The following is a 19200-nucleotide window of genomic DNA, read 5'->3' on the forward strand; positions in this document are numbered from 1 at the left end:
ATTCTCTAGAGAGTGACAAGTGGACTAAAATACTAGCAAAATCTGAGAAGAATACATTATTTTGCTTAAAACTGTATGCATGTCGTCATCGAGACAGAAATAATACTCAAGGGAAAGGAAATGACTACTCCTATCATGGCCTTAAATAGTAAAACGTTAAATACTCGATTCCAAAATTTGTTGATGTATTTTATCGTATATTTGTCTTGTGGGGACCTTGTGGGCATAATTCTGCTTTGCTGGTAAATTTACATAAACAATTAAAGAAAAATATTTAGTCAAAATTTAATAACATTTGGCAGCTTACTTGACCTAATAAGTAAATATTACATGATGAACCGACTAAGAAACTCATTTTTTTTACGACAGAAGTTCGGAACATACGAACCCCTTTAAAAAGTTTTACGCAGAAATTGTTGTCATGGTTACATTGGTCAATCATAAAACCATCGGATTACGTTGAACTTATAAAACAATAAAAGGTTAATATTTTTAAATCATAAAGTTGTGTAGTTCAAAGTATATTATTCCTAGTGGTAGTCAGAAAGACCCTCACCCCACCTCCCATACCCCCCACTCCCCTCACAAATCGTGAGATACCAACTCTTCGATCCCAAAATGTGTTACTACACAGGGCTGGCAACATTCTAGGGACATCTGTCTGTCATAATCTGAACTCAAACCTCTTGTGTGATGAGGGCGTATTTTTGTTAGAATTTCAAGTGTTTTAGTTGTTTCCTATTTAGAACTGGTCACCCTGTGTTGTTGCCCTATGACAGGCCGGGGCGACCAAAATTAATCGCTAAAATGAATTAGCAGAAAATGATCTCAATGATTTAACTTCCAGCTGATAAAAATATAGAACTTTGGACAAGAAATTCTTTCATAAAGAAAACGTAATAAAAATATTTATAGAATAAATTGCCTTTTTTTCGTTGTGTACCCGGAAGTGGTTTTTTTCAAACGAAGCATGGGTTACTATCAATAGACGTCACTTCCGGTAATAGCTCTTTTTTGATGGCTTGTAGAATGTTGGAGGTTGTTTTGTTCTCTTGTTTTCTGGTTTCATTTCGTAGAAATAGTCAAATACAATAGTTTGAGGACTTCTTTTGACATGTTTTGACTTAACATCCGCTAGTTGCCCCTCAGTCAACTCCTAAACGTCACGTGATTGGGAGTAAGCATTGACGTCACACTTTTAGGTGTGTCTGTTTGAAAAAAGCTTTATACTTCATGTATCTAATTTTTATTGTTCCTTTTCCGAATATGTTTATAATGAGTCGCAATATGATACCTTACACAAAGTATGTACGTAACACCTCGGCCAGACATGTTGAGTCGAGTCGAGTAGAGAAGTTTATATCGAGGAAAATATCCCAGTATTGTGAATTGTGTGGCTTTGAACATGGCTTAAAGTACATTCAGGTAAGTCGTGAATGTTTTAGGATAGAAATAGGAATATATTTAATATATTCTAGGAGAGAGAAGTCTCTTGAAGCACCTGGTAGTCCATATTGTCATTTCTAATTCCGGGTTGTTTAGAGGTTAGAAAAGTTGGTTAATTGTATCATAACAAAACAACAAAGTACCTTGGTTATCTAGATATGACAGTTGCTTGTATTGTTGATCAAAACCATGCAGTTATAGTGGAGAATAACAGAGCTGAAGAATTACTGTTGTTTGTTGAAGCAAAAGCTAAAATATCAAGTTTTTTATTTGCACCCACAACATCTAAACCTCCAATAATGTCTTGAATGCGAACAGATAAGCTCAAACAAAAAACCACACACACACACACACAAAAAGATCATAAAATATCTAAGCTTTGTTTTGACAAAGAATTTGAAGGTTTTGAACAGTTTATTTTATACAAAAATCTTCAATTGTGGAGATAACAGCTCAAGTAGTTTACCACCACAGGTATCCAAGCCACACAAATAATGAGTCTGATAAGGCTGTGGTCCCAAGCTTAGTTTCTGTTTTTTTTATTTCTTATTGGTGGGGGAAAAATTCTTAAAACAGGCTAAATTCAAAAAAATAACCACACAGAGCAAAAGAAGTGCTATTTCTCAATGATCGGGTAAAATTTAGTGGCTTTATTTCACGTTTCAATGATTTTATTGAAATTTTTGAAGAATGCCCATACATTTCCTCGTAACACGACACCACAGAAACCAAGCTTGGGCTACCTGTGGTGGTTCAAGATATCAAAACATAGAAGCTAAGATTATATCTGGTCCAGAGCGATTTTCATATGAGTGGGAGACATATGATACTGACTTTTATCCCACATCATAGAAAATACAGCCAATTAGAATGCAGGAAAGCTGTAGGGTTGTATATTTAACAAATAAAACAGCTTTTTTTGTGCTCCATTCAGTAATAAAGCACTCAGGAAGTGGCGTAAGCACAAAAGAAGTGTAAGGAGAAGCATAAGTCATTAATTTTATCTTGGTATTGAATTTATTAATGCAGAAAGAAAAACGGTAGCTGGGTCTAGCAGCATTGAGCACTTCGTGCATGCGGATATGTGTCAGCACTTTGCTCTTTTCACTATTTAAGTGCACAGTTTTCGACCAATAATGATATTATAATTTATTGTTGATAGAGCAATTTTTGTAGGACAGTGATACAGTCGATGCCATATGCATGCCTTCCTGTGACCATATTTTTCTAGAAATATTTTGACTGAGAGATTATTTCTCACCCAATGTGATTAGTCTGGCAGTGCTGTGACCTTGGTGTACCCTTTTCCATGCTGTGTGCATGCCGTGTGCATGCCATGTTCTGAGTATTTCATTTGATAGACAGTAAATTCTCTTGCAATGAGCATATGCTTTGCTGTGTCACGACTGGGTTCGTGTCATAAGCTTTTTACAGTTTTATGGAACTTTTTATTCCACTCTTCCTTTCCATCATGCACTGTGCTCTTAGTTATTTACCATATCACTTGCCACTTGTATATAATAGTTATATATACAATGCTTTCTTGTGGCACACCATGGAATATCCCACATGTCACTTGTACATAATAGTTGTACAATGCTTTCTCGTGACACACCATGGAATATCCCACTTGGTAATTGTATATAATAGTTATACAATGCTTTCTTGTGACACACCATGGAATATCCCACTTGTCACTTGTATATAATAGTTATACAATGCTCTCTTGTGACACACCATGGAATATCCCACTTGTCACTTGAATATAATAGTTATACAATGCTTTCTTGTGATACACCATGGAATATCCCACTTGTCACTTGTATATAATAGTTATACAATGCTCTCTTGTGACACACCATGGAATATCCCACTTGTTACTTGTACATAATAGTTATACAATGCTTTCTCGTGACACACCATGGAATATCCCACTTGTCACTTAATATATAATATAATAGTATATAATAGTATATAATAGTTATACAATGCTTTCTTGTGGCACACCATGGAATATCCCACTTGTCACTTGTATATAATAGTCATACAATGCTTTCTCATGACACACCATGGAATATCCCACTTGTCACTTGTATATATAATAGTTATACAATGCTTTCTTGTAACACACCATGGAATATCCCACTTGTCACTTGTATATGATAGTTATACAATGCTTTCTTGTGACACACCATGGAATATCCCACTTGTCACTTGTATATATAATAGTTATACAATGCTTTCTTGTGGCACACCATGGAATATCCCACTTGTCACTTGTATTTTCTTTGCATACACACTTACATAGAAAATAAAAGTGACTCATGGAATATTTCATGTTATTATAATTATATCAAACTATTAATATTAGAGTACAAATTACGCAGGAGAAAGCCTGGAGCTACTACTAAGTTATGTTGTACAGTAAAAAAATAAATTTGAAAACCATTTTTAAAAATGTTTTTTTTGAAGCCTTCTTTTTGGGAAAAAGTGAGCTCAGTTCTTCTCAGTTAATTAATAATAATAATGATAATAATAATAATAATAGTAATGATAATGATAAAATAGTATATTATACAACCATCACTCCCCATACGGGGCTCTTCTGTGAGGTTCCCTCCACATGCACTACCACTACAGTCTATATTTACTACGTACAACACTCAACTCACATGTTGATTTTTATGGAGGGAGGAAACCAGAGAACCTGGAGAAAATCCTAGTAGCATATGAGAAAAAAACACATCAAACAAACTCAATTCACATGTGGCGACCGCAGGGCCCGAACCAGCGACCCAACCCGTTGGACTTACAGTGGTAAAAGACGACACGTTAGCCGCGAACACCACCCATGCTACCCTGATAACTTATTAGACATTTTAGGGTGGAAAACGAGTGGGCATCATTTTCATCTTTTAATTGGTACCCCATTCCATTAAACAGCAGACTCAAAATAAAATATCCCCTCATATTCCACCCTAAAATGTTTAAAAAATCTAAGTATTTTTTATTACTGTAAATATGAAAAAAAAATTATGAATGTGTAGTTCCAGAAATTATCCATACTCCACCCCACCACCCAACAGAGGAATGGGAATTTACTGGGGGTGGGGTTCAGAGAAAGAACAAAATTATGGAGTTTGTAAAGAAAAAAAATGGAATTTCTGGGGTAAGGGGGGTCTTTAAAAAATCCCTCCTTGGAGGAGGTATGGATTAAATTTCTGGAGCTACACAATATAGAAATTGAATAAAAGATGTATATACATATATCCAAAATATATCAATATCAAATTCAATGATCATTTAGCATAAACCTACTAATGGTCTATCACGAATCCTGCTCTCTGATTGGCTGAGCTACTAGTGGTATATTAGTGATAGAACACTATTAGTGAAAAGTACCGACTTTGAAGAAACAAACAATTTGAAAAATAAATTACTGAACAGTTATTTTAACCTAATTTCAAAATTGTTTGTATTTTGTGGAACAATTAGTAGGTTTATATAAAAACAATAAGACCTCTCGCCCTCATGGCCTTTGACCTCATGGGGTATTGACTCATAGACCATAAGAGCTACAGGTCTTAGATTGTTAAATATTAACTAAATAAATCAAGATTATTCAGGGTGAATGGCAGAAAGCATAACTAGCTTTAATAAGCATATAGGCAATTTGTACTGCGCATGCGCGCGTTAATAGAAAACAAAAGAATTTCAGCCGCCATTTTGTTTGTAATGCACAGTCTGTGGGTTTTCTGATCAACGTTCTCAGAATTTAGAGGCATTCGATGGAAGGGCTTCAAAGAGGATCAAAACTAGAGACGAAGGACTAGCACATGAGCATATCAACAAGTACATCGTCCTTTTATTTGGAGATAAATCACTCGTCAAAATGTGCCCGAAAGGGAAAAACCTCAAGACATGGTTATCTTTGTTCCTGTTGTATTTAAAATCTAACCAGTAAATTGAGGAAATCTTTCTTTAAGGTGAGAAATTATTCTTTGATGTTTTCATTTTGTTGAATTATAACTTTTAGTCGAAAGTTGATCGTCTGAAATAGGAGGATGTTTGATGGCCAAATTTGCGTGTAAGCTAATTTTTACTCAAATTCAAAGTCAATTTACTCGAAAGTTTTACTATTCCCCAAGATGGAAATTACCTCTATTAGAATGGCCTTTCTTTTATCTTTACAGGTGTGCAATTTTTTTGTACTGAAAAATTGTGTGGCATATGGTGTTAAAGGAAATATTAAGACCATTCCAGCTACCTCAGCATATCCTCAAATCTTGGGTAATTTTCCTTGTTTAGGTTTACCAAGATCTTCAAGTTTTTGGTTGTTGAAATATCTATATAAGGTAGCTTGAACACCTCAATGTTGTTTATTGTAGTTGTTTTTTAAATTGCTTATCTTTGTCACCAAAAATACTGGCATAGTTCGTAAGACTTTTATTGCTAAAATATCATTAGAGTGAATGCTACCCCGAGTAAGAAAAAGTAAAATTTCTATTTATTTTTGCTTTTCCCCAAATTTCTATTTGTTATCATTTAAGAGCTAATAAGCTATAGAATTAACTGGGCATAGTCATTTGCCTTGAAAAATTGTGCAGGCTTTACACAGTAATTTCAAACAGCTGACCTGTCATGCCTAAATCGGCCATCTTGGCTCACTGTTGTACGCTAATGCAGTAAACTCGTGTTCTTTTCACACTCTAGAAATGACAAGGCAGTTCTAATTTGTATTAAAATCTAAAAGTCAAAACAGAAGTTATGGCCTTAAACTATTTTTTGAAGATTTTTCACTTTCACTATGTAAATAACTAATATTACACTATGTGCTATGAATGCATGGATAAGAAAGGATATATATATAAGGTACTAGATAGAGGAAGTTTAAAGGGTTACAAACCATGGAAGAAATAAAAACTATCACAGCTCTTAGATCTGCCCAAGGTAGCTAATAGTCTAGCTACTTACAGTCTGTAATAAATGGTTTCCAAAATTGTTGAAACAATTTTCAGTTGATGTGAACTTCTAGAGAAATTTGTTATAAGCTTATAATTATTAGGATTCCAACCTCTCAATGGGGCTTCAACCATAATCTTTAGGAAGAAATTTCTTTACATACTAATTAGGAAAAGGATAATTAAATGTAATAACAATATAGTTTCTTTGTTCCTGTCTATAGGTAGAGGTGTATGATGAAAAGGTAGTCTGCTGCTCCTGAGAAGAAGGAAGGTGGATAGGAATGAATTATTTCTCAAACTATACGAGGAGTGGATGTTGTTTTGAATTGTTCCTTTCTATATTTTCATTGTAAAGACTAAATTAAAATTAAAATTTAATTAAACCGACAAGCTGCACTGTTGTATTGATGTACTGGTCCAATCCTATGACAATCACTATTATAGTAAATGAGGCTGCAATATACTATCATTTTTAGTCTAATATATAGATGTCCACAACTGACCAGGTCTGACCAAATTTATTTTTTAATCTTGGGATGACAGCATCATTAGGATTAATTTAGATGGGTATCTCATGACATTTTTTCGTGGATGGTGATACAATTAATTTGATTATATGCTATTCTGTTAATTTTCTGCACAGGTTGTTCATGATCATGGTTATGAAATGAATAAAACTAAAGATTTCTTTTACTTCATATGTAAATCCTCTATTAAATTAAGCTGGGAGGGGGGGGGGGGGTAATTCATTTCAGGTAGTTTGATAGGGGCTTATTGGCTCATAGAGGGGGACCTAAGTATTGATTTAGCCCAAATGCAGTAGGCTCTAAGCTGTCAGGTTCGTCATTTCACCACGTTCAATTACTGTACAGACCCATAGAAACCTTACTTCGATTTGTTAAATTCACAAGGAACTAGAGTGCAGAGTGGGAAAAACTGAAGTGGGTATGTCATGCAACAAAAAATAAGGGCCAAATTAGTGTGGTTCACCAAATAACATGTTGGTGAACTATCAAGACTTTAATAAATCACATTTAATCAGTATACGTTTCTTTAATTGGGAAGGTTTGGCTTTAAAAAATTCTTTCTTTAGAAAGGGGGTTACTTATTAGAAAGGGAGGGTTTATTCGAGAGGGGATGCTTAATAGAGGATTTACGGCAAGTGCATATATACTTTATTGGGCCTTTTCTTTCTCATATATTAAGTCAGTCTAACCATGAAACATGAGTAAAAAAGGAAATTTTACCAGTTAGAGAATTTTCTATGATTGTAACCACTTTCAAATATGCTTGCAAGATGAAAACAAGTACAGTTCTTGTACAGTGAAATAATAATTATTCACGACTCTACCCCAACGCGGTGATTGTAGGTTAGAAGATAATATAGGTAAGTTGTAGTGCTTGGGAACGAGGTTATTCCAGGCGAATGCCCTTGGAATTAAATTCGGATAAAATAAAGAGTAAAATAACGACCTAGCGACAACCTTTTTCATAAGGCATTAAAATATCCATTCGATAGCGTTTTAAATGGTCTCCAAAGGACACAGAGAACTAGTAAACGAGCGCTGTTAGACAGAAAATATTCCGCCATCTTGGCAATCTCTGCAGGCTCAATTCAGCGGTTTTCTATTAAAACTTATATTTGCACGCATGCGCAGACAAAATGCCTACGTGCTGCTTTAATACCCACTTGATAAAGCAGCCAGTAAATCAAATAATTTAGAATTTAGGAGTTGATTTTTGAGGAGGAAAAACATGGACACCAAAAATGTGTTCTTAAAAATTGATAGAGAATCACCTTTGGATGTATGAATTTGCTGCTTCATTTCCCAACAATGTCAAATCTATTGTTCTACACATAGCATATTTATTTTAAATATAGCCTTTTAACCATATAATGCAAACACGTAGATTAGTACTTAGGGGATTGAAGCCTAGCTTAGCTCTCCTAGATAAGAACAGGGGGTGGGTGGGGGCTTAGCCAACCCACATTTTGGATATCTTACCTTTGGTGTCATTTTGGATATCTGTTTAGTAATAATTACTATTATAATTATAATAAAATAATAATAGTGCTTTTGAATTTACCTTTTCTCTATAAATATGCCAAGAAATCGAAATAAATTTGAAAAAACTTACTGACGTTTCGGACGCTAGTCCTTCGTCGGAGTACAAAGAGGATTTTACTCCGACGAAAGACTAGCGTCCAAAACGTCAGTAAGTTTTTTCATCTTTTCACCAGTGTATAATTTACCTTTTCATCATTACTGTTTCATTAGAAACACCGACGCAGCTCACACTAGTTTTAGCTAGTTATATCTTTTTATCGAAATAAATTTTGTTGAGATGACGACATGTTGTCAAACCGTCCAATGCTTTGTCTCTAATGAAATAATATTTATAAATATTCATTGGCTTTTCTACAGAGTAGCTATTCATCCGTCATAATGTAATTGGTATTCGGTAGTTGATTTTTTAGGGACGTGGCCAGAGAACCTAGTAAAAAAAACCTTGAAGTTCAGTAGAGAACCAACCAAGCAACCCTGAGATTTCTCCAAAACTCCATCTCCTTCAGCTATTTGGATTTCTATTGGTTTTAGCAAAATACATTGCTATTGTTCCAGTTATCAATCAACTGATTCCATCTAATGAACTTCATTACCAGCCTTCAATGAAGAGCTATCTGATTGCACTTGGTTTTCCATCATCAGCAAATATTTCTATAGAACTAACACTTGCCATTCAGCTTCAAGTAAAGACACCACACTAGACCTAGCTGAAATAAAATTTAGAAATTTAGAAATCATAGAAGCATTAATTGCCCTATTTCACTATGACGTCACATCAAAACAATCTATTGTTTAAACGCAAAGGATCATGGTCGTCGGAGGGGGTTAAATCAACGCAAATTCACCGAAAACTGTTCTAAAACCCGTATCAATCCACAAAGATTAAACTGTTTCGCTAGGAGCAAATTTTGTTGAATTTTCTATTAAATTTGGCGATTCTATCCCCCACATAAACAAGCAGTGACGTCATAGTCAAATAGGGTAATTGATATCATTACTTTTTATTTCCTTGCTTAGTGATGGCTTCAGCAAGCTGGTGCAAAGAAACAGATGAAAAGATCAACTACACCAAGCTTTGTAGGTTGCTAGTCGATGGAGGCACACAAGCAGTTCGTTCTGTATTTGATGGTAAATATCGATCATCTTCATTGAAAGCCTTCTTAAATGCTAACAAGACAGCACTACAAAAGCTGAGTGTGAATGTACTGAATAAAAAGCAATGGGAGAAACTGTATCCACCAAATGGGAGCGACCCTCAATCTAAAGACTTTGATATCACGTTACTGATTGTTCTTCTAAGAAATATTGTGGACTTACAAAACCAGCAACTACAGTTAGTTGGGATGCCTTACCACCTGCAACGGACAACTCACTAGAGGCTAACCTTGCCAGGATAAAGTACTACAGAAACAATACTATAGCACACCAACCAAATACTGAAATAAATGATGCTGACTTTGAAAAACACTGGCAAGATATTTCAACTGCCCTTCTGTCACTGGGACTGAGTCAAGATGACATAAATGATTTGAAGTCTGCACCTTTGGGAATGAAAGACTACAACCAGTTACTCAACGATTGGTATATATCAGATACGGATGTCAAAACACAGCTAGAGGATCTGAAGTCACATACAGCAGACCTTAAGTCAGACACAGCAGACCTCAAGTCACACGCAACAGACCTCAAGTCACACGCAACAGACCTCAAGTCAGACACAGCAGACCTCAAGTCAGACACAACATACCTCAAGTCAGACACAGCAGATATTAAGTCAGACACGGCAGACCTCAAGTCAGACACAGCAGACATAAAGGATAAACTAGATGACGTCAGGAATGTGTTCATCAAAGCACGACAAATGGATCAACGGATCCATCAGCTGGCTACTTCAGAATTTGGACCAGAAATAAATGAAAAATGTAAGCGTTACCATCCAAACACCCGTCAGTGGATTCTAGATCAAGTCAAATCCCATGTTGACAGTGACCACCCAGACTCGTGTATAATGCTGATCACCGCTGGTCCAGGTATGGGCAAATCAATTCTTGCTGCTAAGATCTGTCAGACATACAAGGAACTTGGATGTCTTGCAGGATGTTACTTATTTCACTTCAGTAATGCCACAAGAAACAATCCAAGGTTGATGTTGCAGTCCATTGCAAGTGAGATGCGTGACACTGTTCCTGGTTATCGAGAGGCCCTAGAAAGCAAACTGCAAACAGATTTGGGTAAGGAGATATCCGAGATGAACTGCGAAGAGCTGTTAACCATTTTGCTAGAGGAACCATTGTGTAACGTGGAACAAAAAGACTCTAACTTGGTTGTTGTTATAGATGCTTTAGACGAGTGTTCACATGATCCAAAAGATGAACTACTGAAGGCACTAAGAAAAAAACTCCCATGTTTCCCTTCATGGCTTCGATTTATTCTAACCAGTAGACCATCAACTAATACCTCTACACTTGGTTCAATTGTTGCTGTAGAAATAAGACCAGAAGATGAATCTAATATGGAAGACCTTAAAATATTTTTGAGCTTCGAGCTTAAAGCCCTCTATCCACAATGCGACAATGACGATAATTCAGATCTTCTACAAAACCTAGTGGAAATGACAGAAGGTTTGTTCTTAGTGGCTTTCTTTGTCATCGACTATTTAAAAAGAGAAAACGTTGCATCACCAAAGAAAGTTTTGCAACTGTTTCCTAATGGAATCTCATCAGTTTATGAGAATTATTTCCCTCGTCTTAAAAAAGTATTACTACCTTACATATCAGAGAAGGAAGGGTTCTACAAGATGCTTGAAGCTGTTGTGGCAACCGAAAACCCTTTGCCAAAGAACATGTTTTACAATATTCTTCGTGTCAAGAGTGAGTATGATGTCCCTCGCGAAGAGAGAAAGAAAAGAAAAGATGCGTTAAACTCACTCCATTGGTTGTTTCCTGTTGAGAGTGATCACGTGACAGCATTTCACAAGTCAGTATTTGATTGGTTGATTCTTCAAGAAGATGAAGTACATGAATTCAGTGTTCGTGTAGAAGACGGGGAAGAAGTACTTGCCATTCAGTGTAATGATGTCCTGAGGGATATACGAGACGGAAAAAAAGATCTGGATAAGCCGTTGAATCTTACAGACAACGAGAAGTATGGTCTAAGATTTCTTTGCCACCTTGTAGATAAACGCTCATCAGTCGTCACAGAAGATATGTTTGGATTCTTTTCGAACATTTATTTCCTGACTGCATTAAAGATTGAAAACATCAGCTTTGCCAATTGTGTTAGTGACGGTGAAATCATATCTAGTTCTTTACATCAAATACTTAGAGATATGTCAAGGTGTTTTCCTAGGAACAGTTGTCCTCACCACCGTTCTTGTCGCTTTTTTCGTCCCATTTTATTCGGTCGTTACCTTGCATTCGTTTTGCAAGCTGCACATGCGAAGGGATTGAGTGTAGAAATAACGCCAAAACCACTTTTTCCTTATTTTGATGAGAAGATTTTAATGCATACTCCACGGTCCACACACAGTGTACTAGAGTATCTACTTAAATGTAAGGATGGGTTTATAGCTGTTTTCGTATCTTGTTCAAATTCACTGTCTGAAACTGCAGTATATACGTTCAATGTTGATGGACGCTGTATCACGTGGAAATCCTTTCCTGGCGAAAGGCTCATAACCACCTCTCCGAACATCAACTTCATCGTTGTTGCCCAAGAAAATGGGAACAAGATTGAGATATTAGACGCAACGACACTTGAAGTGATCAGTCAATACGAATCTCCCCATGATGCAATACAAACATGTCGCGTGTTTGGAGACCATCAGGCTTGCTTCGTTGTCATCAAGGGTTATCATGACAACAAGGTCTACGTCATTGAAGGATTAAAGGGACACGTACATAACACCATTACATTGAATGAAGATAGTACTGTAATAGACGTTAGCTGCGAAGGCCATATTGTGGTGACAAGAACATGGGGTCGCGAGGAGCCAGAAAACGTAAATACCTTTACCACTAAAGATGGTGAAGTAGAGCTGATGAATTGGAGGAAGCCCGTTGACGTTTTTCGGACACAATCTAAAGCGCACGATATCTACACCTACCGAGAAATCCTCCTATATCACTATGACAGGACAAAGCAGCCCATTCCCATTTACCCACTAGCAAAAAAGATGTGCAGTTGTCAGTTTCTCTGTTATCCCATTACTAATATAGACGACGGGGTTCATGTTTCTGAAGATGGATGCCTTCTTGCATATCATTATAAGGATTCCATATTAATAGTCAACACGTCAGATGGCTCTTTGTTTAAACGTTGGGCATTTGACGTATTGACGGTATCGTGGCTTGATATTTTGTTCGTATCAAGGTCATATCTCGTGATCTCTGATATGAGTGTCATGTTCGTGATAAATCTCCAAACAGAAGAGATTGAGCACAGAATCTATCTTCCTTATCCTGCTTCCCAAAATAGCAAACAATACCTTCTGGTGCCAGAAGAAGATGGGAAGTCCTTCAACTCGATCAGCAGTCATTTCAATCATTCTTTTTATGAAGTGTCAAGACTTGTGTTTCATAATTTAAACCTCCAAGCTTTTCAATAAAGACACACGTCTTCAATGGATCTCAGTTGAGAACAAATTTGACAAGTTTACACGTGACTACAAACGGAATCTTAAGAAAATGTCACTGACCACAAGGAGAAGCTGACAGCCATTTACTGACCATAAGGAGAAGCTGACAGCCATGTTACTGACCATAAGGAGAAGCTGACAGCCATATTACTGACCATAAGGAGAAGCTGACAGCCATGTTACTGACCATAAGGAGAAGCTGACAGTCATGTTACTGACCATAAGGAGAAGGTGACAGTCATGTTACTGACCATAAGAAGAAGCTGACAGTCATGTTACTGCTGACAGCCATGTTACTGACCATAAGGAGAAGCTGACAGCCATATTACTGACCATAAGGAGAAGCTGACAGCCATGTTACTGACCATAAGGAGAAGCTGACAGTCATGTTACTGACCATAAGGAGAAGGTGACAGTCATGTTACTGACCATAAGAAGAAGCTGACAGTCATGTTACTGCTGACAGCCATGTTACTGACCATAAGAAGAAGCTGACAGTCATGTTACTGCTGACAGCCATGTTACTGACCATAAGGAGAAGCTGACAGCCATGTTACTGACCATAAGGAGAAACTGACAGCCATGTTACTGACCATAAGGAGAAGCTGACAGCCTTGTTACTGACCATAAGGAGAAGCTGACAGCCATGTTACTGACCATAAGGAGAAGCTGACAGTCATGTTACTGACCATAAGGAGAAGCTGACAGTCGTGTTACTGACCATAAGGAGAAGCTGATAGCTGTTACTGCTTTTGCATTTATCAAACCTTTAGACTCGCTCACATGACTTGAAAAAGGAAATAACTGTTGACTGCAGGCTCAACAAAAAGTCCATATAGCTGAAGTGAACATAAAGCGTTATCCATAAGACTTATGTCATCGTTTCTGTTCGAGATGGCGAAGCCTTAATTTAAAGTGAACTATATAATGCCTTCAAAGCGTAGTTAACTGAGGTATTCTCTAAGAGGTCACAGATTCATAGATACAACACTAGAAATAGAGACAGTCTCTATCTTCCTAACGGTGCCGGACAGTTTTAGAGCAACAATCGTTTGTCTATCGTGGCGCTATCATCTAGAATTCTCTTTCTGATGAGCTACGTAACTGTCCTTCTGTATCGTACTTTAAGCGTAATCTTAAAACAGTGTTGTTGCGCAACTGGCTAAGTAATTATTTTTAATACCTCTCAGATTTATGTCTTTTTTCTTTTATTCATTATTAATCATAGTATCTTATAGTAGTTCGTCCTTATTATTATTGTTAGGCATTAGATATTCGATAACAGTGGAAGTTCATTATCTTTCTATTTCACTTTTATTGTAATTTTTGATACTCTTTTTATAGTTTTATAGTTATGAAGATCCCCTCAGGGAACCTAATAAAGTCTATTGTATTGTATTGTATTGTATCATGCCTGGAAGATATACACCTATTTCAATAAACGCGTTGTCATCGCCAAAGGCAATAGACGATAGGTGATTCCGACATGGAAATGGTTTCGTTGAATACAAAGAACATTGAATCAGTCTCAACACTAAGGTCCACGTTCTTGACGAGAATAAGAAGCAGAAACAAATCATTCCAGCTATTCTTGGATTTTGGAATGACCTATCTCCTTTCGCCTGTCAACTATCTCCTTTCGCTTATTGCCTTTGGTGATGAAAACGTTTATTGAAATAGGTGTATAACGTATGTGTATTAGATACGGATTGATCCAATAGTAAGACCTTTCCCGAATGCATGCGCATGATGAATGACCACGAAACAGTGGTTCCATGTCGAGGTTGGACTTGGTAAAATACAGTGAATGAATAAACACATGAGGTCTAACTTCGACTTGGAGCCATTGTTTCGTGGTTACTCCAGCGAATTCACGAAAGGTCTATTAGCATTGCCTCAGACTTCTTATGATAGTAGTAGGGTAGGGATGGCACGGGCCGGATTGTCGGGGTGGATTTCCTAATTTTGGGGTGGATTTGAGTATATTTGCGGTGGATTTAATTATGTTCTAATACGTCACGCATTACGTTATCATATGCGGTGGATTTCATTATCTTTATTACTTATTACCATAAAATGACGGGGAGAGTATTGTTAGGCAAGTTTGGACAAGTCTTTTGTTTACCAATCCAATTTATAGAGCGCGGGGATTTCGAATTTTTAACTCCAAAACTCAACCAACCAAGCAAGCAAGCAAGACCTAAAAATTTACTTTTGAGAAACGCAATGGCAATACACAGTTGTGACAAACGTCCCACGTTTGAATAAAAAAAACTGTGTATTACCATGCTTCGGGAGTAAATCGGAAAGCGGCCAAGCGAGATCAGACCGTGATTGGTGCGAAAGAATTTAGTGTCATGGTCATTAGCAAACAATAGAATTCCCAGAGCATCAAATCGTTGGGAAACGATCAATGTTTTCTGTATTTCTCATTCGCTTCAGATCGCTTTAAATCGGTTCAATAGTCTTGCAATTTTGTGTAATATTAGTTTAAGTTCTAATTTGTATTTGACGTAGTTTTGAGAGAAATGATCAGCGAATTTTAGAATAATGGAAGATCTAGTAAGATTGACTAGAAAACTGCGATGAAAAGTGCGCATCAAATGTTTACGCCGTCTTCTGCACTATACGTTTTCACAAAATCGCATAAGTCGATTACCTTCAAAATGTTCCTTCTAAAACTAGATACAGAGTAAGACTAAATGAGCAATGACTTTTGTGAATATATAGCTCTGAAATATTAATTTCGGCCGTATCAAATCCATTGTTTAGTTTTGAAGTAGATTACGCACTATATTTAAATAATCTCAAATATCTCATAATTAGCTAGATGATTTTTTTCAAAAATCCCTACAAATGGAGGCATTTAGTATATAATTATGTGGTACGAAGCATTTTAGTGTTGAACGCTCTGCAAGGCTAAAATTATTTTCTAAACGAAAACAAATATTTCATCCTAATCACGTGTTATGACGTCCGATCTCACTAAAAATTACATCAAGCATTAATTCAATCTTTATGTGACTTATGTGCAAAAAAGATTTGCAATCGGATAAAACACGTTTATGCACCAGCGTTCCAAAAATGGAAGGTAGCGGTCAAGCGTGAGGGGGTCCGAGTATTTGCTGACTTTTGTGTCCAACACAATGCACTTAATGACTCATAAACGATAAACAATAAGACCTACTAAGTTCTTCCTAATCATGCAAAAATCAGCTGAAAATGATTAGTTCCTGTTATCTTGTTCTATATTATATAAACAGCAATCGTTCTATTTCATACTGGACCATAGTACAATGATTCTTAGTTCCCTTGGCATTCAAGCTTATTAATGCTGTCATATCTCTTTCCTTCAATCATTTTTTGTCACGTGATAAATAAGGCACGGCATCAAAACAATTTTAAGAATGCACTAATCTACAGGAAGCCCATATCCGATTTAGTTATTGAAAAACACAGAAAGCCCATGGCCAATTCGTATTTCCACAGGCAGCCTATCCGATTTAGTTATTGAAAACACAGGAAGCCCATGGCCAAGACCATTTGAAATACCAAAATCAATAACTGATGTTATAATAATTTTATATTTGCTTATTTTTTCTATGATTGAGAGTCGATGAGAGGTCGATGAGAGGTCGATGTAAGATTACCTCCTCTCCTCCTGCTATCAGGCTATCAATAGCTTAGCTATCAGGCTATCAATAACTTAGCTTCTTGGCTATCAATAGCTATTAAACCCTCCTCTCCTCCTCCTCCTCCTCATCTGACAAAAGTCAACAAATCCTCGAAGTATTTCTTGAGTTTGGAAGATATACGCTTGGTTGATTGCTGAACTTTGGTGTTTGCTTTTAAAAGAATTATGGAAGGATGTTATCATGAATTTGCTCAACACATAATATTGTTTCAAAAAAACATGTATTTTCATTAGTCTTTTGAATTCATTGACGGTAGCGTGATATCCTCGAGAGCCTAACTGGAATAACGTAGCCATTGTGTTTCTCAAAAGTAAATTTTTAGGTCTTGCTTGCTTGCTTGCTTGGTTGAGTTTTGGAGTTAAAAATTCAAAATCCCCGCGCTAGCAGCAGTAAGGGGGACTCGCGGTGGATGTCGAAGATTCACGGGTTTTACAGGCGTTTTGAGGAACGGTCCGGCACGGGAAATACCCGCGCGACAAGTCCCTTACTGCTGCTGTGTTGAGAATTAAAGGGTCGCAAGTGAGGGTTAAGATATTCCTTACATATAGATGGACACCATCACGAGCATTCGTAACAAAACTGTGCGCCGACTGCGAACTCAGGTGTTGGATCGCCTGGATGCGGACTTTGCCTTCACAACGTTTATGGAGGGAGATACAGATGAGACGATGAGCGAGGAAAGAGCAGAAAGGATAATTGACTTGATGCCCGAAGGTAATTACCGTCTGGAGTTGACGTTTATAAAGTATTTAGACGGTGAGTGGATAATAGAAAAGGGGCGTACTCCAATACGGGCGTCGGGTAAGCAAAGCTTGTTCGTGCTGAATAAAGACACCAGACCGGGAGCGTTAGTAGGTGTGGATATGCTGTTCTACGAGGTTGCTTACCCGGTTACCGTAGTTATATACGGCGCGTACGAGATTAAAAAACCGGATGTTAAAAAGCTTAAACCAATGCGCCATCCTGGTAACTGCGTAGGAAAGCTGGTTAGAGAGTTCTTTGAGGATTCCTCTAGGGGTGGTAAGTTAACTTTGAAGAGAAGAGAAGCCATCAGGAAATGGGAAAACGCCACTTACAACGCCGGAGCAACCATAGACAACATCAAGAAGTTAGAAACTGCTTTAGAAAGGCGCATACACGTGAAAGACATCACCGACGGCTTCATTTACTCCGGGACGCACAAGTATGGGGGCCGGGGTGCGCCTATCGTAATTTACCAGCATAACGCACATGCGTGGAGGGAGTTAAGGTTCCCAAAGAAGAAGAAGACGTGCGTTTACAAGGAGTCGCCGCTTGCAGAATTAATGCACGAGAATTCTATTTGGTTAATGGATGCGGAAGGAAGTCAATTTATGACCCAAGATGGTACTTTGCATCGTCCTGAAGTGGAACAGCTGCGCATTCGAAGCGCCTGCGAGACTTTAGGAGAAGACTTCTCTGACGAAGTGCTTAGCAGTCGCAGTTTGGACTTCTTAGCCGCAAAGAAAAGAAACGGGTGGAAATCCACACCGGAGGACTTCAAAGATATAGCTAAAGCTTGTGTAGAACACGGTCACGGTGGTCTGTGGAACATGGAGTACGATGAAGACGAATACGTGTCGCTGGATATGAAACATTGTTACCCCGCAAGCTTCAAAGGCCTAGGAGATTGTAAGGAATATTACGACCGTTACGGACATCCAGATTCGCAGTTCTTTCGTGTTGCGTTGGATGGTCACTACGACGCCCCAGCAACGGGATTTGTCAGACTGACCAGTTGGAAGTTAGCAAAGGGCCTGCATCCAATAATTTACGCATGGTATGGAAAGCATTTGCAGGAGAAAGAATGGATACCAGTGCCATTGTTAAAGTTCCTTGAAGAGCGTAAACTCCTGAAATACACAGCGCATGAAGCCATACTTTGTCACAGCGCCTTTACGCAATGGTTGCCGGAGCATAACCCCACAGCGCGCGTGGTCATAGGTAAATTCACGCAGGGCGCAAAAGAAGGTGAAAAACACATGCAGCGGCGCCTAATAACAGACGAAGGCGAACTAAGTTTCCTCATCAAGCGTGCCCACGATCAAGGAACGATGGTGTCTGTAGAGAAATGGGATTACCTTGTAGATGATAAACTACACGAATGGAATGCGCTGTGTTATTACCAGGACCATCGACCGCAGTATTACCATCTGCGTGCCAGCATGCTCGCATATGCGCATATCAACCTCTTAGCGATGCTCCTGCGGTTTGACAAAGAAGACATTCCACGCGTAGCCACGGATTCCTTGTACGTGAAACCGCACGTATTGGAAAAGATGAAGGAATTCTACACTGCCGATGAACTCGCAGAAAGCGGACAATGGCGCGTCAAAGATGAAGAGATCAAAGCTTGGAGAGGCCGCGTAGAA

The 19200-nt window shown here is 37.7% G+C and overlaps 2 protein-coding genes across 8 annotated transcripts in view; both read left to right on the top strand.

The window, feature by feature from the left end:
• Window positions 1-1317: 1317 nt before the first annotated feature.
• The window catches only part of LOC116289738 (uncharacterized), a 147410-nt gene continuing 129527 nt past the window's right edge, over window positions 1318-19200 (top strand). For 2 of the 7 annotated variants that reach the window (XM_031696681.2, XM_089038419.1), the window contains exon 1: window positions 1318-1425. The gene's annotated coding sequence lies outside the window, so the exon portion shown is untranslated. Of the gene's footprint in view, window positions 1426-1452; window positions 5433-5639; window positions 5802-6631; window positions 6801-19200 lie in introns of those variants that run through there. The other 5 variants (XR_016121424.1, XR_016121426.1, XR_016121425.1 and 2 more) reach the window with 5 other exon arrangements.
• On the top strand, window positions 9499-14513 carry LOC148906497 (uncharacterized). Its single transcript, XM_089037625.1, has 2 exons — window positions 9499-9681; window positions 9780-14513. Exons 1-2 carry the CDS (start codon window positions 9499-9501, stop codon window positions 13083-13085), a joined length of 3489 nt encoding a protein of 1162 aa, XP_088893751.1. The 3' UTR covers window positions 13086-14513.

The sequence above is a fragment of the Actinia tenebrosa genome, unplaced genomic scaffold, assembly GCF_029948245.1.
Source record: "Actinia tenebrosa isolate PJP-AT-01 unplaced genomic scaffold, QUT_ActTen_1.0 PGA_scaffold5__44_contigs__length_20552954, whole genome shotgun sequence".
NCBI lineage: Eukaryota > Metazoa > Cnidaria > Anthozoa > Actiniaria > Actiniidae > Actinia > Actinia tenebrosa.